Source organism: Scophthalmus maximus, chromosome 1, assembly GCF_022379125.1.
Source record: "Scophthalmus maximus strain ysfricsl-2021 chromosome 1, ASM2237912v1, whole genome shotgun sequence".
In the NCBI taxonomy this organism is placed as follows: domain Eukaryota; kingdom Metazoa; phylum Chordata; class Actinopteri; order Pleuronectiformes; family Scophthalmidae; genus Scophthalmus; species Scophthalmus maximus.
Genome location: NC_061515.1, coordinates 20,798,244 through 20,822,472, shown reverse-complemented (window position 1 = coordinate 20,822,472; position 24,229 = coordinate 20,798,244). Strand labels below are relative to the sequence as shown.

General features: G+C 45.4%; 1 protein-coding gene across 1 annotated transcript; it reads left to right on the top strand.

Annotated features, from left to right (window-relative positions):
- The first annotated feature begins 402 nt into the window (after window positions 1-402).
- On the top strand, window positions 403-20,874 carry LOC118303640 (sodium/potassium-transporting ATPase subunit alpha-1). Its single transcript, XM_035629597.2, has 23 exons — window positions 403-666; window positions 10,436-10,549; window positions 11,149-11,208; window positions 12,314-12,415; window positions 12,555-12,656; window positions 12,795-12,908; window positions 13,031-13,165; window positions 13,770-13,887; window positions 13,960-14,228; window positions 14,298-14,606; window positions 15,602-15,736; window positions 15,826-16,018; window positions 16,116-16,291; window positions 16,401-16,537; window positions 16,666-16,816; window positions 17,511-17,679; window positions 17,771-17,925; window positions 18,239-18,362; window positions 19,194-19,339; window positions 19,449-19,579; window positions 19,931-20,032; window positions 20,172-20,263; window positions 20,507-20,874. Exons 1-23 carry the CDS (start codon window positions 655-657, stop codon window positions 20,533-20,535), a joined length of 3,075 nt encoding a protein of 1,024 aa, XP_035485490.1. The 5' UTR covers window positions 403-654; the 3' UTR covers window positions 20,536-20,874.
- Window positions 20,875-24,229: the final 3,355 nt, after the last annotated feature.

The following is a 24,229-nucleotide window of genomic DNA, read 5'->3' as shown; positions in this document are numbered from 1 at the left end:
CTCAACAAGCGGCTGTTGTATTTGTTGTATTCATGCTTTGCTTTTGGTGTGGATTACGCAAATGAGATTTGACTAAGATGAACATTTGGTGAACTGTGAGCAAATGTTGAATATATTTTTTTCCTCATACTTGCTCCATCATTCTGTTTTATAATCCTCCAATGTTGGCAATTTATTTTCAAGTAGTTATTGCTGTCTCCGACATGTGTGTTTGAGTCCTGTAAGTGTATCTGTGTGTGTGTGTGTGTGAGAGAGAGAGAGAGAGAGAGAGAGAGAGAGAGAGAAAAAAAAAGAAAAACGTCCACTAATGGAAGACGCCCCGCCTCCCTCCGTGGGGTTACCATGGCAAACGGCGTCGACGTCACAATGGAAGGAACGCCGTCTATAAGTATTGGAGGGTCTGCCGCGGCGGCTCGCGAGCTCGGATGTGTGTTCCGGAGGAGTGACACGTGCTGACAGAAAGAAAAAAAAAAACAGAAAAGAAAAAACAGAAAAAAACAACGGCTACATCCATGCTCTTCTTTTAATATATATATAAATATATATATATATTTAAATGTACATACATTTTTAATTTGGATTTGTCGTTTCTTAGATTTTTAAAAAAATTTTTTACTCGAACTGGGAAGAATCGAGTCAACGACTTAAGTGACCATGGGAAGAGGAGTGAGTATAAATGTTTTCCTTTTGTTTCAGTTTACAGATGCTGCTGCGTGTGTGAGGGGGCTAAAGTGGGATTGGGGTTAAAACTTCACCATTCAAACAAGTGGTTTGCTAAAGCGACGGGGGACGCGTTAAAAATGCGTTTTTAAAAGAAGCCTCGTTTTTCTCCCTCACAAAATGCCTGCGACCTCGGGGGGGAAAAAACGTACTTCCGTGTTTTCATCCCCGAGAGAGAGAGAGACCCCCTTTTTATGTCCCTGTCATCTGCTCGGGCTGTGTGCGCGCGCGGGGAGGAAGAGGAACTTTCTGCCCGTCCGCTCTCCAAAGATGCTTTTTTTCCGAGGAGCGCCGTCTAACGGGCCCGAGTCGGGAGTCCGCGGTTACATAACGGGGGGAAGAGTTCTCGGAACGGCCCGGGCTGTCAAAAAAAAAGTTTCTCCGTGAAGCGGCGTCGAGCTGCGCAAGTGCGGCCGTGGGAAAGGAAAACTGCGTTCGGAACTTGAGAGAGCGGCAGTGTGAATGTGATTGGTTGCGGGGGGGTACTTCAGGGACCGCTGGGCAATTTATGGGCTAACTTGAGTAGTTCAAGAAAAAACTCCAGATACGTGTGAAATGCCTTCATATTGCTAGGCTGCTAACATTTGCTAGATTGTAACCTTGTGCAGTTTTTTTTTTTAAATATATTGTGGTACTTTTCTAGTCCAGCTGTGTATTCTGGGTAGAACGAGCCTGGCCAGTGGGAGGGATGTGTTTTAAAGTACAGCCCCCACCCCTTTTTGTGTTTCCTCTGAGATGTGGAGCTCTGTGACCAATTCTCTTCACTCTTATCTAAAGTCACATCTACACACTTATTCGGGGTTAAGGGGCTGCAACACTTTCTGTGTGATGCGTTAGGAATGTGCAACAAAAATAATCAAAGTTTTGATTGTTGTTGTTTTTCCCTTTGCATTTCCTCACCACTTTTCCAAGCTTGGAATTTCATGTCAATGGAAATGACATCATCCTTCGATGATGAAAAAACAACCTATTGATCTCTTCATATCACGTATCAATAGTGTGAAAGTTGTTCGTCGACGTTGTCATTGTGAGCCTAGTAGGAAAATCTGTCTTCCTCTGTATTATTTTCCCTGAGAGCGTGAGATTTTTCACCAGAGGCATCCTTCAAAAAAAAGAAGAACGGCTTGGAGACACAACCTAGACTTGCAAGCAGCACTTGTTCTTCTTGTTAGTTTAAATTTTTCAGGCACAACACACACACACACACACACACGGCTGTTCTTTTCCACAGACCTATGGCATGGAATCGAACCCTGTCGTGTGAAATATAGGCAGTCGCCACACCCTGCCATGCTGCTCACCAGAAACACTCATTATAGATTCAGCCTGCAAGGGATGGAGAGACGGACGGACGGGCGGAGGGAGGGAGAGGAAAGGTGGACTGAGAGATCTGGCGGGAGATGCGATGCAGAAAGGCTCATTCGGTCTCGCTCTCCGTCCTCCTTTTCTCCACGACACCCAATAACCATTCTCACTCGCTCTATCTTCTTGACTGCTGCTGCAGTTTTAGTTTTTTTTTTCTTCCTCCCATATGTGATGAAAGCCATGCCCTGCCCCCATCCAACCTCCATCCACTTCCCCACTGTGTCTCTCCCCTCCTTTTCCTGCCCAAGCATTCCTGGTATAAGGACAGAGAGATGGAGGAGGAGGGGGGGTGTTTGTAATGGAGAGGGATCAAGGCAGTGGCACGGAACGTAGGTATGAGCAGAGGCACGCAGCTTTGATTTTTTTTTTTAATGATGAATCTCGCCCCTGTGTTTTTGACATCCCCCTACCGCTCATTTCTATCAAGAGATCACCGTTCTCCTGCCCCTTTTCAGGCTTTCCAGTGTTTTCCAATTGCACGAAATGGTCAAGAAAAGCAAGCGAGCAGAGAGGAGCAAGAGGAGGGATTGATTGCTTGAAGGAGGGAGGTGGCGGGGGGGGGGGAGTATTTACAGGAGGCAAGAGGCACCAGTTGCTGCATTGCCACCGTGAAGCAACTTGGCTCCCAGACATGATTTTAGAGGAAGGAGGGGAAGACGCAGGGGTGTGGCTGAAAACAGCAATATATCCTTAAATATATATATAACTTTAATGCCGTTCATTTACCCTAACGAATGATTCATTGCAAGGCAACTTGGGCTGTAACTACTAAGTTAATACGGATGGTGATGCATCACTTGTCACCACTGACTGGTTAACTAGGCAGCAGTGCTTCATAGACAGCTGGGGAAAACTCACGGGAGACCGACGGGTGGGAATCGCGCTAAACGTTTCAGTGTCTCACCTGACTCAATCTACTCTAGTCTCTGCCACTTCACTGGGCGGCTTGTAATGTCGGCCGCACTTTGTGAAGACACACGCCGCCCTGCAGGTAACTTAACGTGACCTATCATGAGCTGATGGGTTCACCGATGCTCGTTAGCCCAGTGGGTTTTATTCATGGCCCGTGTCTTTTCATCTACAATTTTTTTTATAGACGCCCATAAATGGACCGAATCCAGACCCGTCTCCCTCTACTCAGAGGCGCGAGGAGCAGGTCTGAGCAGCAGAGAGGATAAACAGTTTTCCCCCCCACACATACTTGAGGAACCCTCCCTTCAGTGACTCTGCCGCTTGTCCTCCTCACCGCTCACCCCACTGTAAACGGAACTACAGCCCCCCCGGTCCACTGTTCAACTCAGCCAACGGGGGCTCCCCGGCTGCACCTTCACATCCATTCTTCACAGTCCGTTTCCCTCTTGTTCTACTCTGCGTGTACCTGTTTTCCTTCTCTCCTCTCCCTCTCCCTCCCTCCCTCTCTCTCTCTCTCTGAGGATTTAACATTCTTTCCGCTCGGCAGTCATTGCGTATTAACCGGGCCTTTTGTCACACGCCACCCCACGTCTGTGACAGAACACAATGTGCTCCCTCTTTCCTCTGTCTTCCCTCTTTCACATACATACACACTCTCTCCATCTCTGACTTCAGTCAGTAAATCCAACTGTCGCGTTGTTGCTGTACCTTGTTTCATCAACCTTTTTTTTAATTTGCTGTTCTTTTGCTCTTTTGTCTTTTCTTCACTCCCTCCCTCCCTCTCTCACATGCCAGCTCGCTCCCTCTCCGCCTCTGTTTGGCTAAGCAGCTTGAGCTGCTTGACTTTTTGTTTTCTGGGGCCGTTCTTTGAACTTTCACTGCCATGCCTGTTGCTCGGCCGCAATGTTGAATGTTCGCGGTTAAAAATAACAAGCTCCGGAGCAGAGCACGCTGTCTGCGCATCTCCCAGATGAAGAAATATGTTTATATGTATAATATGTTTCCCACGCCATAATCCAGACACGTCACAATCCAGGTCTTCAGCACCGTAGCCCCCGAGTCATTGGGCACTGTGTTTATGTGAGTTTGACGACATGAAAAGACAGGAAGTTTGAATATTTTATGCAAATATGCGTGACCCACTCAGCCCCCCTGCTTAGAGGAAATTATGCAACTTGTAGCTATGGCGTCTTGGCTGGTTAATGCAGCGGAGGCGTGGCCGAGGTCTGAAAGGGTGGGGGGGGAAACAACATTGATTTACTGGCTCATGAATTCCAGTCCAGAGGAACTCCAGGTTGCCGGTTCGGCTCTTAAGACGCTTGCTTTTTCCCACGTAAAGAACCAATGAGAGTCCTTGTGTGCGATGAAATAGTCGCCTGCTGCAGCTAAATATAAGTAAATAATAATAAATAAATATATACTAAAAACAAAAAGATGAACTTTAAAGGTTTTCGTTCGGTTCATCGAACAGCCTCAGGGGACGTGCTCCTTTTTGAACTCCACAACAACTTCTCAGAGATGTTGTGTGAGAGACTCGTCACTAATGGCGTCATAACGTTGAACTTCATGAGCCGAGGGGGAGAGATTCAGTTTGAGGTCTTTTCGTCGCAGCCAGCCAGCAGCCGAGAAGCTTCCAAGAAAAGTTTCCAACAAGGAAGGCCATTGATTCATGGATTCATTCATCCGTCCGCACACTTTTTGTTCTGCTTGGGGAGGAGAGCTGAAAGTTGCAGGGGACGTGGAGGGAGTGTTAAACACGGCCCCCCCTATTTATTAACACACTTTCTTTAGAGAGTTTGTGGAAGTGAAAGAATAGAGGAAAGTGAGAGAGAGGGGGGGTTGGGGAAAGCTGCAACACGTGATTGCCCATTCACATATCTCAAGAGGTGCGGTAATAGTCGCCGGTAGCAACCGGGCAAAGTTCCAGGACTGTGTGTGTGTGTGTGTGTGTGTGTGTGTGTGTGTGTGTGTGTGTGTGTGTGTGTGTGTGTGTGTGTGTGTGTGTGTGTGTGTGTGTGTGTGTGTGTGTGTGTGTGTGTGTGTGTGTGTGTGTGTGTGTGTGTGTGTGTGTGTGTGTCGCCACAGTTGAATGAGCAGCTTGTGTATGAAGCACCAGCAACGGCTTCTCGTCAGAATTAGATTCTTATTCTGCCTGTAAAAAAAAGTGTGTTCTTTAAAATATGCGACCACTTGGCCAAACGCTATCCTCCGATACGCGTGAGCCTCCAGGACGTCGCTCTCTCAGGCGGGTTGAGTCGGTCACTCTTCTGTTCCGTTTCTCTTGAAAGGACTCTTTGTGTCCTCCCTCACTCGAATCCTCCCTTTTTTCGCTCGTTCACTCTACACCATTTGTCCAGGCAACTTTCATTTCAGTTTGCTGACCAAGGTGTGCAACGTCTGAAGGTCACTTCACTCTGTCTCTCCCGCTGAGTCGAGGCCAGTTTTGGGCTTAGCTCAAACATCAAAACAACACAAATAGAAGGAATAACTGAACACAACAGAATAAGGGATATTTCCGTCTGTAAGCTGCCCCTAAGAAGGTGTTCAAATCCCGGCTGTAGCCCGAAAACGTATCTTGCAGGCAACACACGCACAATAATAAGCTTCATTTTTGTCAGGTTTTGTTCATTGGCGCATTAGTTCCATTGTTGTATTTCCACAAATCTCCACGGAGGGTGAGGAAATATGGCGTTGGTCAGCGTCACTGGCAGATAAAGCAGCTCCTCGTGCCCGTGGTCTTAACAGTCACATGGAAAGATTGGTGTGTTTTGTTTGTGTTTTTTGTGCAGATTTTGTCTTAGCAGCACAAAGGGCCATTGTTCTGCATCCAGTAGGCTCTTGTTGTGTGTGTGTGAGAGCGACTTCTGCCATCTCTTTGCGTCCAGCCCATCCATCTCTGGTCTCCATGCCTTCCACTCATCTCCTTTCCCTTTGTACTATCAATACATCGTCGTCCCACGCTCTCCAACAACCCCGGCGCTGTTGACAACCTTGAAAGGTTTGTAATTATTTTCTCGTCTCCGGGGGGCAATTGTCTTTGATCTGAAAAGCGGCGCGTCGTAAAAAGAAGACAACTCCCCCCCCCCCCTTTTTTTATCGAAGCAAATCCACTGTGGATCAGAACACGGGTGGCATCTCTGCTGCAAGAGCTTTCCCCCGTAAATCGTAAAATGGCACCGACAACCAGCATCAGATCTGTGAACTCCTAACAGCTTTAGAACAGCATTGGGCATAAAAAGCCTCACTGGAGCATCCACCGCCTGACGAGTAGTGCAATTATCCAGGCTTTGAGCTGTGCTGCAGCATTGCCAAACATCAGAAACCATGTGGGCTGTGGTGTCCCGTACAAGATGGTCTCCGTGCTATTCATGCCATAAACCAGAGCTGTGGCCGAGAGCTCAGAAAGACTAGGGTCACTAGTCCGTGCTAAGGTCATCACAGTTTATTTCCTAACATGAGAATCTAAATTGTGCTCCAAGGCCTCCTCCACACATGCAGGGAAAAGAAATCTGGCTTGATACTGAAAACTATTATTTTATTTTGTTTTTTATTCGACAAAACGCATACAGTAATACAGTACTGATCATAAACTCTATAGGCTGAAGCTCAGCTCTCAGCTTTATGGTGTCTAATCAGTCGAGTGACATGTGCGGTGCTTTCATTGAAGAAGGAAATTCACCAGGAAGTGGTTTGGCCTGGGTGCCCTCATTTCTGTAGAGTAGGAGTGAGATGATGACAGCTTTTTTTTCCCCTTTTTCTTTTTACAACAAGTTGATTTGGTTGTGGTCTCGTCAGTTTAAGACCGAGACCATCCGTTCTTTAAAAGGGATTCTCCCTTGAAGGCCCTGCACACAGTTCTGAGTGTTCAGCCGATAATCACTGTATGTGCAGTCACCAAACTCCACGAACAAATACAGAGTTATTAAAGTGCAATAAGCAGAAAGAGGAAAAAATGTCAATCGCGTGCGAGTGGTCGGGGGGGTTTACGTGCACCAATTTCTCAGGGGAAAAGGTGTGAATATGTGGTACTAAATAAAAGACTTAAAAAACTGAAATGTTTTTTGTTCCTGTAAAGCGGTTGTCTGATCGGAGATGAGTTAGATGGATAAGCTGTGAATGCCTTTTTAATGGGATAAATGAAAGAAAAGTGACAACGGAACTAAGACGCCAGTGCCGCTTGAAGGAACTTGCCAAACCAAAGCTGCAATTGCGTCAGCGAAGCAGGCGATAGACGGTGCTGAAAAGCAAAAACGCAGATGAAAACTTGCAGATAACAGGACTTTAGTACGTGAACTCCTCTCGTGTGTGTATACGTGTGTGTTCCGATCGCAGGCGCTGACCCACTGTTTGCAGATTATTTGCCTAAAGCCAGATGGCCCCTGGCGGCCCCCCGGGGTGTTCAGAGGTTAAGATGCGGCCCCAGCGATCCAGAACCAGGCTCAATGTTTTCCCAGCTTTAACCAACCAGGAGGCTCACGCAACAATAACAACATGTGCTGGGATCACAGGCAGCTCCGGCGCTTCCCTGGGAAACTTTTGAAAAGTCGAGTGCAATAGAAAAACAACTTCAGTCGGCATATTTCCACAAATTAGGACTGTGTCCCCGGACGTCCGTATTTGGTGGTGCTCGCGTGGTGGCGCCTCACTCGGGTCCAAAATATCACCTCCAGGAAGAGTTTTCAAAATGGCTGCTGCACACTGTGGTTATTGCATGCGGACTAATGGCTCATTAGTAGTCATTGGGCGGCCTCCCTCCCTGCTAACATGCTAACACCTCTGATCCCTGTACAGTGTTGAATTATAGATGAGCCTTAACTGCTAATCAATGCTGGCTTACAGGGGTGCGATCCTGTGTTACCTACCTGAAAGATTTGGCTTTCCCTCCGTCTGTGATCCGCACACACACACACACACACACACTAAGAAGCCTACACGTTTGACCTGTTCAGTGATGATGTCCCATTAGGGCGACGGCTACAAACACATGTTTATTACATCTGTAATTGCTCATTGTGGACTGCACGTAGTTAAGTTATTACATTATCCTTATATTGCAAAATGAATATAGTATATTGTTCAAATGTTCAAAAACATATTGAATTTGACAGCCAAGACAAATGGATTTATATGGATCTCTTTTCTTTGACGAAGTCTCCACTTGAAATCAGCAGCAGCTCCCTTTCCTCCATCTCTTTCACTCTCTATGACCTTTTTTCAGATTTTCTGTAACAACTACAGCGGTACCTGCTTCCTGCAAACATTAACGAACACGTTCCAATTGAGCTGCCTGAGCACACGGGCTCCATTTCCATGTAATTAGAGCCAAAATTGCATTGTCCTTTTCGGGAGTCGTACCAATCGCAGTAGGATAAAACATCACCAAGTGATTATCTTAAATCTGTAGGAGGAAAAGGTTGAAACAAACATTAAAAAGGAAACAAGATTAAGGGTTTAGGGCAATACTCGGGGCTCCCTGAGGCTGTGCATGTCAACAGGCTCACAATCACAGCAGGTAAATACCGAGGTGGTGTGGGTCAACAGGGCAGAGGGTCACTGACGTCCTTGGCCCTCGTCCTGTTGGAAATGAAAAAGTTTGTGCGCCGATCCATCTCGCAGACGTCAACTGAAACTAAAAACCTGCACGTGGTGCTGTGAGACGCGTCAAGTCAGTGTGGGACGACTCCTCTGGGGAACTTGAATATCAGTGCATGTCCTGCATGCCGTAGCACCCACCGCCTCTGTTCAACTGTTGCATGTGAGAGGCTTCTAGTCGTCTCCCCCTCCCGCCGACTTTGTCTCGGTTATCTCACCCTCTCTTTCTGTCACCCCATCTCCTGCACCCTCTCTGGCTTACAGCCGTCTGGAAGACACTATCTTTCGCTCGAGCCTTTGTTGCTCTGTCAGCCACAGCGGCTGCTTATAATGAGAGGGGGGGGGATCTGTAGAGGAGACAGCAGAGAGAAAAGTGGGGGACAGGGAGTGCCAGAGCTAATGGTGTGACCAGGGATGTCAAGAGAGAGACGAGTCACACAAAAATAAAGGACATTTCTCTACCAGAAGCGTGTGCTTTCTTATTGTGACAAGGTCTAAACTTAGACGTTCTTCATTTAGTTAAAATGCCTCTTGCCTACTGCGAGAGAGTCTGTGTCGAGTCAACAAGTCAACAAAATGTCCCGAAGTGTGATCACCAGTAAGTGACTCCGCTCTGCGGTTGGCTGAGGAATTTAACTGGTTGAGGTTATGTGTATGGAAAGCCTGTTGGTGAGTGAATAGAGCACTGTGTATTAAAGCCCGGGGGACAGTGACATCCTTTATTGCTAAGATGACCCTATGTTTGAAATCTCATTTCAGGACAGGAACACATGCAGAGCGTTCTTAAAGTTTGCACTTTTGCACTTTTTGCACGCTTTCAAACAAATTTAAGCGTCCCCTCGCGGGGCAGAATGTTTCATATCCTGCGTTGGGCCTCTGCACGGATTTCTCGGGATTAATGCCCGAAAATCCACATATGAAAGATGAGACGTGTAAAGCAAGCGGTCTAGTGATTTTTTTTTTTAAAGGGAAACTTTCAAAATGGGAAGCCTTTCAAAAGTTTGCAAAATCTGAAAGAGTGGTTCCCGGTGGACGTCTGTTTGTAGCGACAGATGGCAGTGGTAAGGATAAAGCCTGGACAAAAAACTTTTTTCACTCTATGCTCGTCCTAAATTTAACCCAAATCTATGTGACAAGTTAAGAAGTGCCTCTTTTTTTCCTTTTTTTATCAGTCCAATCTGTTTTTTTGATCTTATCGGGTTCTAAGTGCATTGTCCCACATGGAGGCTTAAAAAAAAGATGCAATATGACAAAAAGGCAAATGATCATTTTTTATTTGCTCTTGAATGAGTTTTCATCTTCCCCTAAAATTACCCAATGAAAACTATTTTAGTATTTTGATTGACACTGCCATTGGGTACAGTTTAGGATGAGGTTTTGGACGAAAGCAAATATTTTTTAGGAGCTCTGGACCAATGATTACTAGTTGAAGACTATTTAATTTTACAGTAATTTATTATTGTAGAGATAATACAGGCCCCTCGAGGGCATCGTTGACCAAAGTATCTGTATTAATGCTTCAGAATTCATTCCTGCGTGTTGTAGCTTTGATGAAATATTGACCTGCATATAATTCGAACCAGCCCATTGCCTGTGAGTAGAGTTGGTATGACAACAGGTAAATATTTCTGAACCTTCAGGGGTTTTTACTTTTCTGCTGCCCACATTGGGTCCCAGTTGTCTCCATCTCCGCTGAAAGCAGCGTTGCTCATCACTCGATATCACCCACAAATCAGCCAGTGCCGTGATAACCATGGCTTGGGTTGAGATGAAAGACTTGGTATGGGGGGCTACTATACAGTGTCTCTTTTATTTATTTTTTCATCTCCCTCCTTCGTGTTTCCAGGAAGGACGTGAGCAGTATGAGCTGGCTGCTACCTCGGAGCAGTGCAGCAAGAAGAAAGCGAAGGGGAAGAAGAAAGAAAAGGACATGGACGAGCTGAAGAAGGAAGTGGATATGGTGAGAGTCTCGGCTTCACTTCACCGCATCCTCTGATTGTCCACGGTCTCCCGCCTCCAACACGACGAACCCCTCCTCTTCCTTGTGTTTATTTCTTCTCCCTTCGTGCACTCGCCAGCTCACTGTCATGTCAAACCAAATACAAGAACTAAGTAGAGTAGATATAGTTTGATTTGTGAATCCATCACAGTCTATTCTACCTTTAAAATTAGCTTCTTAATAATTCCACATACCTTGAATTTGTGTAATTTGTTCTTTCCCAACTCCCTCTCCTTATATCACAACACATTCTTCCATTTTCTCTCTCTTCCTCTCACTCCCTTTTTCCCTGCCTCGTGTCTTTTATTGGCTCCTCATCCATCCTTCCATCCATCCTCTTCCCTAAACTGTGAACATTTCTCTTGTCATTGTTCCAGCTCTACCTAATGAGAGGTAGTCATTTTGAAATGAAAGGTCAGCACACAATGCACTGTAAATGTCACTGGCTTTTGGCTTTTGGCATATTGAACACACACACACACACACACACACACTCACACAGACTCACACTCACACAGACGTAAACACTGGACTGATGCCACTGTCTCTTCTCTGTGCAGGATGATCACAAGCTGACCCTGGATGAGCTCAATCGCAAATATGGAACAGACCTCAGCAATGTGAGTGAGACCAGATGATGTGTGTGTGTTTCTGAATGTGTTACACCGAGTGTGTCTCGCCTGCATCCTTAAAAAGTAATTTTTGCAGCAGGTGTTCTTGTCTGGCATCGTGGTGCAATTTTGAAAAGAGTGTTTCCATCAAAGTGTCACTGTTTGTCACGGAGATCAAATAAATATCAAATATCAGCAGCATATTGGCTGCCGTCTGCCATTAAATCACAATCCCCCGCCCCCCGGCATGACAGTTGACATTCAGCTGATGGATGATTGATGAGGTTTAGATGAATTAGACGAGGGAACTTGGTTTGTTTGAAGAAGGGAGAGATCTTCTCTCGCAGAACGAGGGGAAGAGTCATCGAGGGTGCAATCTCTCTCTTCAGGGTCAGGCTTCCCTGGGTTTATTACTCGGAGGGCGTCGATTGAGAACCAACGATCGCGGGGAAAAGGAGAATGGCGGAGACAAAAAGAGGAGTGACGGAGGAGATGGATGATTTCTTTCCCCCTCCTTATTGAACTATTTTATTTGCGTGAGACTTGAAAACAGTTGCGAGGACACGTCTAGAAATCGGCATGCGCAAACAGACGCACGTTTTCACCAGACTGGCTTTAAATGTTTTTTGGTCTGAACCGAGAGCCCAACAGGGCTTAAGACCACCCGACAAACCCCCATGCTCATTTAATCACAAACTCCAACTCAACCCGCTCGCCTCATGTAAATGTGCTCGTGGACATGCAGGAGAGATCAAGGAGAATGCTCAATCAGTCCCTCTAAACTGGGGTCTCCGAGCTCTGCGTGCGCCTGCATACGGCGGTTGTGAATAATTTATTAGCTGCATGATTTCTATTTGCCTCATCTTTTTTTCCTTTCCACCGTATCCTTCACTGATTTTTTTCCTCCTACCTGCTTTTCTTCTGTTGATACTGTGTTGCTAGGCAACTAGTTGCACCTTCAGTTCCCCGTGGACTTAGATACATGTCAGTGGGTGTGTGTTTTTATGTGCAATTTGGCTGGCAAACGATAAGGAAGTGCTTAAAAAACATTGTATTCATATTTAGAAATGGTCGATTACCTGGCTTCTGAATGTCTGTCGTCTCCTTGTATCAGGGTTTGACAGGTGCGAAAGCTGCTGAGAACCTGGCCCGTGATGGGCCCAACGCCCTCACTCCCCCGCCCACCACCCCTGAGTGGGTCAAATTCTGCAAACAGGTAACTGTCACGGTCACGACTGGGGAAAGTCCACTCTGGGCGCATTCTGCCTTGTACATTTGTCGATTTTGATTCCTTTCAAGGTAAAAGTTTGTGTGTAAAATAATTTTTGTCCCCTCTCTGCTCTGTCTACATTCAGATGTTTGGCGGTTTCTCCATGCTTCTGTGGACTGGTGCCGTCCTCTGTTTCCTGGCCTACGGTATCCAGGCTGCAATGGAAGATGAGCCCGCAAATGACAATGTAAGAAAAGGTCCTTGAAATATTTCCGGGGCGTGTTAATGTGACAAAGTCGAAAATGACGAGCCAGGCGACAAAAGAAGAAGTAATTTTACTTACTCAGGTGTCCTGATCATTTTTTGGCGCCTTGTCCGTTCACAGTTGTACCTGGGTGTGGTGCTTTCTGCTGTCGTCATCATCACTGGTTGCTTCTCCTACTACCAAGAGGCCAAGAGCTCCAAGATCATGGACTCCTTCAAGAACCTGGTCCCACAGGTAACCCCCCTCGCAATTTAAACCTTAGGCGGCTGAAGCGGCCGGAGGATTGAACCGGCAGTATCGCTTTTTCTCCTTTGTCTTACACAAGTGTCTTGTCTCCGTCACGTCTTGTCTCGTAGCAAGCCCTGGTCGTCCGTGACGGCGAGAAGAAGAGCATCAACGCTGAGGAGGTGGTGGTCGGCGACTTGGTGGAGGTGAAAGGCGGCGACAGGATCCCGGCCGATCTGCGAATCATCTCGGCCCACGGTTGCAAGGTGCGTGCTCTCGAAACCAGTTGTTTTCTTCTCTTTTCCTGCCTTCATAACCCCGTCTCCATCAAAACATTAAAGGGAAACCTTGATTTTTTTTTTCATTTCTGTCTGCTGCTATGCTTTAGTCGACCATTTTGTCACTGCTTTGAACCTCTTGAGGCTCGTGATGTGTATTTCTTTTAGAACTCAAAAGCATTGACTTGATGAAAGCTCAGCGCTAAAGTGCAACCCCTCTGTCGTCTGTAATGTGGATTTCAAACTTGTCTGTGACCCATTTTTCTGCCAATTATGCCCTGTGCTTTTCCTTCAACCTCTGCATCAGTCTTTATTATATCCGTCTTTTCACCTTGCTCGTGCATCATTTAGCTGTTGCTCCATCATGGACCCTAAAATCTTCAACATTTGACCAGACTGTGCCGTCTCTCCACCAGTAGCAGTTTTAACCTCGGGGAAAAAAAGGAATGTCGGCAGAGCAGAATCTTTTGTTTTCCTCCTCCAGCGCTGAATTTCTTGGCAGCTGCGTTGCCCTGTTTCTTCATCTATTTTACTCTCCTTTTTTTTGTTATTTATTTTCCCCATAAATCTCAGTCTATGTCTCATTTCTCAGGTGGATAACTCCTCTCTGACTGGTGAATCAGAGCCCCAGACTCGTACTCCTGACTTCTCCAATGAGAACCCGCTGGAGACCAGGAACATCGCTTTCTTCTCCACCAACTGTGTCGAAGGTACATTCAGATAGTTCAAAGATGCTGCGTTTTTTTTTGTCACTTTAAAAGAAACAATCATTCTCCCGACAGGAACTGCCCGTGGCGTCGTGATCAGTACTGGAGACCGCACCGTCATGGGCCGCATCGCCACGCTTGCCTCTGGACTCGAAGTCGGACGCACTCCCATCTCCATCGAGATCGAGCACTTCATCCACATAATCACCGGCGTGGCCGTCTTCCTGGGTGTCTCTTTCTTTGTCCTCTCCCTCATCCTGGGATACTCCTGGCTGGAGGCCGTCATCTTCCTCATCGGTATCATCGTCGCCAACGTGCCCGAAGGTCTCCTGGCGACTGTCACCGTGAGTCCCGGTGGTTCTTGTGTATTAAAAGAAGACTCGGCTCTTAACTAACCCAAGCGACCCCTCTAGGTGTGTCTGACCCTGACCGCAAAGCGCATGGCCAAGAAGAACTGCCTGGTGAAGAACTTGGAAGCCGTGGAGACCCTGGGCTCCACCTCCACCATCTGCTCCGACAAGACAGGCACCCTGACCCAGAACAGGATGACCGTGGCCCACATGTGGTTCGACAACCAGATCCACGAGGCCGACACCACCGAGAACCAGAGCGGTGCCTCCTTCGACAGGAGCTCATCCACCTGGGCCGCCCTGGCCAGGATCGCTGGACTTTGCAACCGCGCCGTCTTCCTGGCGGAACAGAGCGGCCTGCCCATCCTAAAGGTTCGTGAATACTCCTGAACATTCCTTTTCCTCTTATTCTTCTTTTTACTTGAATAAATTATGCCTATTAGTAAGCCGTTCCTGAGTTTTTCACATGGGTCTTGTGATGCTACGAGGGAAATAATTAACTCTTAAAACTAAAAAGAGACGTCTGTATTTCCTTGCTCAACAACAAGAAAGCCTCCCCTGCTGTTCTAAGCCTTTAGTTGCTCTGCACATCAATTTTTTCAAACAATTCCTCCCTCATATTGTTCTTGTTTTTCTACTGATATTGGCATCTCGCGTTCAAGTGTACTTTGTGAATGCTGCTTATTCAAAATAAATTGAAATTTTATTTCTCCTCACTGTTGGTGAAAGGAAATATTAACTGCATCAGAAATGTAATTGGGCCACGATATTTTACAGATTAACCATAAACTTTATTCTAAATAACTATAATTAAAAATAAAATACAACCAAATATGTAGATCTTGAAAAAAGTATATAGCAATTTCTACTCTGTAAAATGTTATACAAAATGCATAAAATGATATGTTTCTTCTCCAGAGATGTTTACCACTCAGGCTTGTTTTCCACCTAATATCACTCTCCCCGGAGTGAATGCACACACGTCGCAATCCAATAATTATCCTTAACGCACCACCCCCTGAACATACACACACACACACACACACTCACATGTAGATGTAGATGTCTGACTGGCATCGTGGCTCTAATTATCATAAGTCATTCTCTCTCAATGCTCATTCTTTTTCCCCTACAGTCCCTTTCACAAAAGCAAAAGGAATTTTCTGAATAATCTCCATCACCTGTCTATCTTTTTGCATTGCAGATGAATGCAAAAAGGGTTGTAGCGATGTTGGTCCGTTGTGCCATTGAAGTCTATTCGAAGTTTGTTCGCTCAGCTCACAGACTGTTTATAAAGTCTTAATATCTGACTAAAAACATATCAAAATGTTTGATGATTGTCTCCTGTCTACATCTTCCTCCACCAGAGGGATGTGGCCGGTGACGCCTCAGAGTCAGCTCTGCTGAAATGTATTGAGCTGTGCTGCGGATCAGTCCAGGAGATGAGACAGAAAAGCCCCAAGATTTCTGAGATCCCATTCAACTCCACCAACAAGTACCAGGTTTGCAAAAATTCCATTATTTTAATCAATTTAAAGTCCTTGGTCCTATACCGTTGACGCCGGATACTTTTTCCTATGTGCCCCCCTAGCTTTCCATTCACAATAATTCGGCCGAAGGGGAGTCCAAGCACCTGCTGGTGATGAAGGGTGCCCCGGAGAGGATCCTGGACCGCTGCTCCACCATCATGATGCAGGGCAAAGAGCAGCCGCTAGACGATGAGATGAAAGACGCTTTCCAGAACGCCTACCTGGAACTTGGAGGTCTCGGAGAGCGAGTGCTGGGTAAGGATGGACGGTCACCGATAAATACTTTCAGGGCCACTTGAAAGGTAAACTTGCTGTTTGCATGATGATCAAACGCAATGTTATTGCCATTCAGGTTTCTGCCACTTCAACCTGCCCGATGACCAGTTTGCAGAGGGCTTCGAATTCAACATGGAGGAGGTGAACTTCCCCACGGAGAACTTGTGCTTCATCGGCCTCATGTCCATGATCGACCCTCCACGAGCCGCTGTGCCCGACGCTGTCGGCAAATGCAGGAGTGCCGGAATCAAGGTGTGCCTCTAAAGCCCAAAATAGAGACCGTATTTTTCTTTCACATCTCTTAAAAGTTGTTCACGTGTTGGTGCCTTGAATTCGTCCGCACGCATATCTCTTCTCCTAGGTTATCATGGTGACAGGTGATCATCCAATCACAGCTAAGGCCATCGCTAAGGGCGTGGGAATCATCTCTGAAGGCAACGAGACCATCGAGGACATTGCTGCCCGTCTGAACATCCCGATCAACGAAGTCAACCCGAGGTACTGACAACACTGAGGAACCCTGTTGGCATATCGCTCGGTTCGGTCCATCTGGGCCTGCAGAGAACTCCGTAACAAATGTCCGAATGAGTTAAAGTGCTGACCTCACACGCTGTGTTGTTCTCCAGAGATGCCAAGGCCTGCGTGGTCCACGGTGGAGACCTGAAGGACCTCAGCCCGGAGCAGCTCGACGACATCCTCAAGTATCACACCGAGATCGTTTTTGCCAGGACCTCCCCGCAGCAGAAGCTGATCATTGTGGAGGGCTGCCAGAGACAGGTAGACCTTTTTTAAAATTATATACGTGTGTGTCATAAGCTGCTTTCAGACATTTACGCAAGTCCATTCCAGGCAAATGTCTACAAATGTTGCCGGGGACAGTGTCCGGAGCCTTTCCTGCCAGCCTCTTAGTGGAATTCCGTCAAATGTCTGGAGTCTGGAACCAAAGTCCCTGTCTGAAAACATCTGTAGAGAAATTTTCTGCCTCTTGTGAGCCTCAGCATCAATTTTTACTTCCTGTTTTTACATTTTGGCAAACTTGGCGTGTGCCTGCGACCTATTCTGTAAAATGCACTCGTGAATATTTGATATCCCTACGCCCCTGATGCTTGTTTATGATCACTGCTTTGGTCTGATGACTGAGTCGGTGGCAGCATCTGTCAAGCTGTGAGCTCACGCGCACATATGAATATTCACGAGTGCGATGGTAGGCAGAATAGAACTGTTATTGTAGCGTCGCGTGGACTTTGACTATTATTTATTCATTTGAATGCTTTTGTTAATTGTTGGCATTACCCGACTGTTCAGTTTCAATTTGAATCAAAGGAGAATCAGCGTTTAAAGGAGCACATTAGAACGAAGTAGTAGGCAGCAATAGAAAATAGTATTTCGGAGAACAGAAATATCTTCTGTCTTTTCATAAATCTTAAAGTTTGATGTTTACCTTCCTCTCCTCTTCCCTCTCTCTCGGCAGGGTGCCATCGTGGCCGTGACAGGTGATGGTGTGAACGACTCTCCCGCTCTGAAGAAGGCTGACATCGGCGTTGCCATGGGGATCGCCGGGTCAGATGTTTCGAAGCAGGCCGCCGACATGATCCTGCTGGACGACAACTTCGCTTCCATTGTCACAGGAGTGGAAGAAGGTAGAAGATTGTGCAGAACATTCAAACACCTGCCAAAGATTTCTGGAAGCGGATTTATAGCATTGACTTCATGAATTTGTGCTCTCCACAGGTCGTCTGATCTTTGACAACCTGAAGAAGTCCATCGCCTACACACTGACCAGCAACATCCCCGAGATTACACCCTTCCTCCTCTTCATCATCGCCAACATCCCTCTGCCCCTGGGAACCGTCACCATCCTCTGTATCGACCTGGGAACTGACATGGTAAAGACAGAGGGCATTGATTGCCTCTCACTGCCTTTGTGTTGCGGTTGTGTAAATTCTTTTTAACAATGTGGTGTAAGTGAGAGATCAAAAGTTTGCATTTGTGATTAGTTGATTACTTCAGCAACTGTGAATCTGTAACAATTTAAAAAACTGAAATGTAAAGTCTACCCTGCTTTCAAACAAAAATGTTCAATATATTGTTAATTGTGGAGTTGACGTTTCCTGACACAATGGTCCATCATTTGGTTTGATGACGGGCTTTTGTGAGGTGTGTCCTGTTCATTGATCAGTGCTCTGATCCGTCTCCCAGGTCCCGGCCATCTCCCTGGCTTACGAAGCAGCCGAGAGCGACATCATGAAGAGGCAGCCCAGAAACCCCAAAACAGACAAACTGGTGAACGAGAGGCTCATCAGCATCGCCTACGGACAGATAGGTGAGTGATGAAATTAAAAGCAGAACCACGCTGCGCATGGTTCCTTGGTAGATTTTTTTTCTTTCTTTCTGGAAAGGCAGCTCAGTGTCTGGGTGGTCCAAGATAACCAGCAGAGTGGCATGCACCAGAAATAGGCTTCTACTGATAGGGAACTAGAGTGTGTGTGTGTGTTTGATTGACGAGAGAGAAGCGTCTCTGTCTTCAGTAATGAAGCCAAGAATAGGTTGTCGCTCTCCTGAACTTCCTGAAATACCTTATATGAGCAAAACACAAGCTAATGATTGTTTGGTACTAGTTTTACATTCCTCAAAGTTGAATTGACGATATGTTAACCCTCTCGACTCTTGACTAATTCTCCCATTATGTATCTTTGCCTCTTGCCAAACATCTAAAGTGATCAAATTGTATGTTTATGCTTTATTCATCTCACAAGTTTCACAAGATTACATTCATTTAAGGAGCAGTCAATCAGGTTCATTTGATTATGCCTCCGATTTCCTCTGAAGACAACCTAATCTCATTTATTTGTTTACTCATTATCCATTAATCATCCAATTACAAAATGGTTATACCCAAAATAAAAAAGTCCCCCCCGTTATTAATCAATTCTACTGACTCAGTCATTCACTTCCTCGTTCATCTCATTTACCCTAAAAAAGCCAATTTGTTTACCTAATCATGTATCGACGCCAAACAAATGAACTATATTCATTCTTGCAGAGTGACATTTCTCAAAAGACAAACTAAATTTCAATCCTTGTTTATAAGATTTATGAATTATCAGCTTGTCAGATGTCGGAGCCTTCATCCTATTACGTCTCTTTCCTGCAGGCATGATCCAGGCGCTCGCAGGGTTCTTCACCTACTTTGTGATCCTGGCTGAAAATGGCTTCCTGCCCTCCAGGCTGGTGGGCATCAGGGTGTCATGGGATAACAAATACGTCAACGACCTGGAGGACAGCTATGGCCAGCAGTGGGTCGGTAACATTTATCAGACTGAGCACAAGTAAAGATTAAAATTTGGCCATCGACACCACGTTTGTAAACTCTGTATTCCCCCCCCCCCCCCCCCCCCCCCCCCGTCAGACTTATGAGCAGAGGAAGATCGTGGAGTTCACCTGCCACACGGCGTTCTTCGCCAGCATCGTCATCGTGCAGTGGGCCGATCTGATCATCTGCAAGACCAGGAGGAATTCTGTCTTCCAACAGGGCATGAAGTGAGTACAGGAACACACAGTGGTTTTGTCTCTCCAACAACTCTGAACTGTTTAAAGTCCCCAGATAAACAAAAGCTACTGCTACTGAAACAGACGCCTTTTGTAAATGCCATGTTGCCTGTTCGCAGTGCGCTGTAGCTGTTGTGCTCCTCCGAGAAGAACTCCAGTTAACCTCTGTGTTTATTTTGGGCTATAAACAAGATGAACTGTATTTAAAAGGCATTTCAGGTCCTTGGCTCAATGTTAGTTATAGTTTGAGATCCTGGCATCAAGCTATTTTCAGTCTGTTTGGGGTTTCGGATGTCATTCTCTCAAACAGTTGACTCTTGATTGTTCGACTGTGCGTTTCAGGAACAAGATCCTGATCTTCGGGCTGTTTGAGGAAACCGCCCTGGCCGCCTTCCTGTCCTATTGCCCCGGCATGGACGTCGCCCTCAGAATGTACCCACTCAAGTGAGTCAAACAGACAAACTCACCAAAATCGCAAATCAACCAGCAAGACGACTCTGTCCGCATGTTGCTCATCCAGGCCTCGGCCCTCCGGATCAGTTTCTCACGTCTTTTTGTGTATGTGTGTTTTTCTTTTCTCCAGGCCCAACTGGTGGTTCTGCGCCTTCCCATACTCCCTGCTCATCTTTATCTATGATGAAATCCGTAAGCTGATCCTCAGACGCAGCCCAGGAGGTGAGCCCCAGAATCCATCTTTTTATCACCTTTACTTCTTCTCTCCCCCTCTGTATGTTTGTTTTTCCTTACATCTGTGCCTCTTTCTCTTTCTTCTCCCTCCCTGCTGCCCATTTTCATTGTGTTTTTGCTCTCTACTCACTCTCTGTGAGGGTGGAGAAATGTGGCTCTTTTCGATCTCCCTCTGAAGTTGCGTCTAAACCATGTGTGTGTTTGTTTTCTCCCCTTTGTGTGTCCTCTCAGGTTGGGTGGAACGAGAGACCTACTATTAAAGACCCATCAGTCCAGTCAGCTCGTTATGTTCTCCCGTCTTTGCATGAATATTGTCTTGCTGCTCGGAATAAAATTTTAACCTCTGTGGAACAAAAAAAAAGAGAAAAGAAAATTGGAACGTTGTTTTTATATTAGGGAATGCTTGATACTACTATTAGACAAATACTGGGATGGAACCTGCTGATGATGCTGATGCTGAGAAATGATAATGCTAATAATGACATGAACACTGAACATTGACATGACTATGCGTGCCTTGTTTCTGAAACAGGACCAATTTTATACATGTTTTTAACAGTTATAAACATTCAATAAAAATGCGCTCGAGTCAGGTCCCACCAACGTGTCCTGTGCTCATTTGTCAAGCGAGAGTCGGCTTCCCCCCCACTCGGCCAAGAAGACGCACCATCCTGTTGAAAAACTTAAATGTTATGTGTACTGTCTGTAAATTTACACACTGTAAATGAGGTTAAATGAATGAAGCCTAAATAAATACGGTAAGGTTTCATTTAAAAATCTTCACATTTTGCTTCATTTCTTTTCTTTTTAACTTGCCGAATTTATTGATAACAAACTCATCATATGGGTTATAGTTAATTAACCATACATTTCATCCCGTTTCATTTATACACATCATTTGTTTGCTCTCTAATGATAATATTCCGAATGCTTTCTATTAAAGTTGATGAAGAGGCATCAGGTTGTTGAGAATAAAGCAACTCCGTCTTGACTTGGGAAGCTGAACTGAGACCATCCATTAGTAATGGCAACGCCGCCTTTTAGCTCAGCGTTGTGTTTCGGAAAAAAATGTCCCCTTTTCTTCTCAGACAAGTAAATTGGATTAGACCATAATTGGATTTAAAAAAAACATGCTTATTCCCAATTCATCGATCCTACACAAATAGTAGTATTATGGACTCGCATCTTCATATTCATTCAATGATTTCTCTCACTGGTTCTGAAAATGATATGACGACATACTCTATAAACCCCTAATCAGTTTACGTTCAGTAATTTATCAATTCATGGACGAATAAAAAGTATCCTCTCATACATTTTTTGTCTTTATCTACTCCTCACCTGTGGCAGCGGACATCACAACCAATGCCGCCGTGGCGAGGTCGAACCACGGGGTCAAACTGCGCGCAGGCTTTTAATCAGCAGAACAAAGGGAGAGTGTTATCAGGCTGCTGCTTTCGGGCCGAGCACCGCCGTTAGATATCATTTGCGCTGTAGATACAGTGTGTACTCACTGCGCCAGCATATAAACTGATATGTCGGCTATGGAGCTTAAGTGAAATAAAATGTACTGTCTAGACCAGAGCACTGCAGTGTTTTAACTCTTTCTTTATTGTTGTAATTATTATGAAAACCCTTCTTTTTACCAGTTTTTTTATACAGTACCATGGCAGGTGATAAGAGACTGAAATGTGCTCTGTAGCAACACCAATGGCTTTAAAAAAATCTGCTCAAAAATGTGCATTTTTAAATGTGTTGTGTTTGGGTTCGCTGGGCTTGGAAATAAAAGTAGGCAGCTTGAATAATATGTATTGCATCAAGCCACCCATGGCTGGTTAGACATATTCTACAGATAGATAGATCATTTCTGACCTCACATGAACTTCGCAGAAGCAGTCGTGTTGTCAGGGTTCATTGTGCATGGTGGGTCTTTTATTTCACAGAGGGACTGTGATGTCTAATCCAATATCCATTATGCGTAAAGCTACTGTATGTGGTCTCTGTCCACCCACTCACTGCCTGCTGAGTGCTGACATACATACACACAAACACACACACACATGCAGAAGGAGACTGTTGAGACTCAAAGAAAACAAGCACAGACTATCTGAGGCACAGACTATCTGAGGCTCAGCACCTCAGCACGCTCCTACCTTTCGAATTCACTGTTTAAGACAAAGACAAGAGAGAGAGTGAAAATACTCCTTATGGTGAGAAATAGCCCTGTGAGTGTTACAGATTGTATTATTGAAATTTGACTGATGCAGTTATGTGTAAGAATCTAAATTCTTAGCTGGCTGAGGCACAGCTATTTTTGATGTCGGGTAGTTTAATCACACTTAATTTAACACTTTTAGCAATGAAAAGTGCTCTATAAATGACATTTATTATTATTATTATTATTATTAATAATATTATTAATAGTTAAAAAAAGTACCAAATACAGCTACAGTAAAATGAATGACTGCAAACAAATGAAGAGATATATACCGGCTGATCAAACCATTTGAAAACAAAAAGGGGTCATCAACATAGACCATAATAAAACCCCTACAAAGAACCCCCCCGCCCCCCCCCATGTTGACGCACCTCTCGGTCTGGTCCACGTGTTGGGCCAATCAGGCTCCACCCTCTGCCACCAGCTGTGTGTCAGGCGATCCAGGAAGTGTAGCACTGATTCTGCACAGTAGGCAACTCGAACACGAATAAATATAAGTGTAAACCGAACATGTGCGCGCCTCCTACAGTGCGGTGTCACAAAACAACGCAATCGACCGCATTTTGAAACCATGCAACTGTGTTTGTGACCGCAAAGTAAGGGAACACCGTTGACGTGTAGGGGCGTCACTGTAGCAGGAAATGCAAATGAGCAAGTGACGTACATTTCCCGCGAATATTGACAGTGGATGGAATACACTGTGCTATTAGTCACAATCAGTCATACCTGTGTTTGACAAGGCATACATGTCCCATCATCATCCAGGAAGCTGTTTACACTGAGGAGGGGGGCAAAAGAGGTTCGTTATTACATACGAGTCTGTTATGAACAAGATCATCAAAGTGATGTGAGACACATATCAGCTTCAGACAAAACTTGTGACGTTATTTACATCACCCTCATATCACAGAAACGGAAGTGAAACGGCGGGCTTCCTGCCACGGGGGATGACGAAGATGACGACAATGCTGATGATAGCACAAGGTGAGTTCAGATAAGATGCTCACACTGCCCAGGACAGGCACAGGCGTGAACAATAATAATAATAATAATGTCAACGATGAGGAAACAATTGCTCACACCCTATTCTTCTCTTTTTATTTTATTCCTGTCAAATTTAACTTTTACAGACATAAAATGCATCACGATGCATTCAAACTGATTTTTTTCCACTGCAAACAGCAGCAGCCACACATTAAGTGTGACAATATGTCTAGGAAAAACAACCAAATGTGGACACCTGTCTCTCTTATCCCGGTGAAATCTTATCCCGGTGAAAACATAGCATCACTCTGTCCTGAGAGCTCATTAAAGGAGGAAAAATGTATTTGATGTCGGTCTACGCGTGACACCGCTGCCAGTATTCTCCCCCAAACGCGTCACAGCACACCAGTGCAGCTGGCCACAGTGTCTGTTTTTTTTTTTTGTTCAAGCATATTTAAAGGCCCAGAAATTTAGATTCCACCTCAAAGTAAAATCTATATAAGTAAGTTGACTATTTAACAAGGAAGAGCAGTTTCCTAAAATATATTTTTCATCATGGCATGTACCACTGCAGATAGTAAATGGATTCTCATAACGGCAGACGTGTTCATGTAGAAAGGAAACACACACACATCCTTAAAATATACACACACACACACACACACACACACACGTACACATATACACACACACACACAAACACACACACACACACACACACACACATGGACTCTTGGTCATGTGAGGCGACA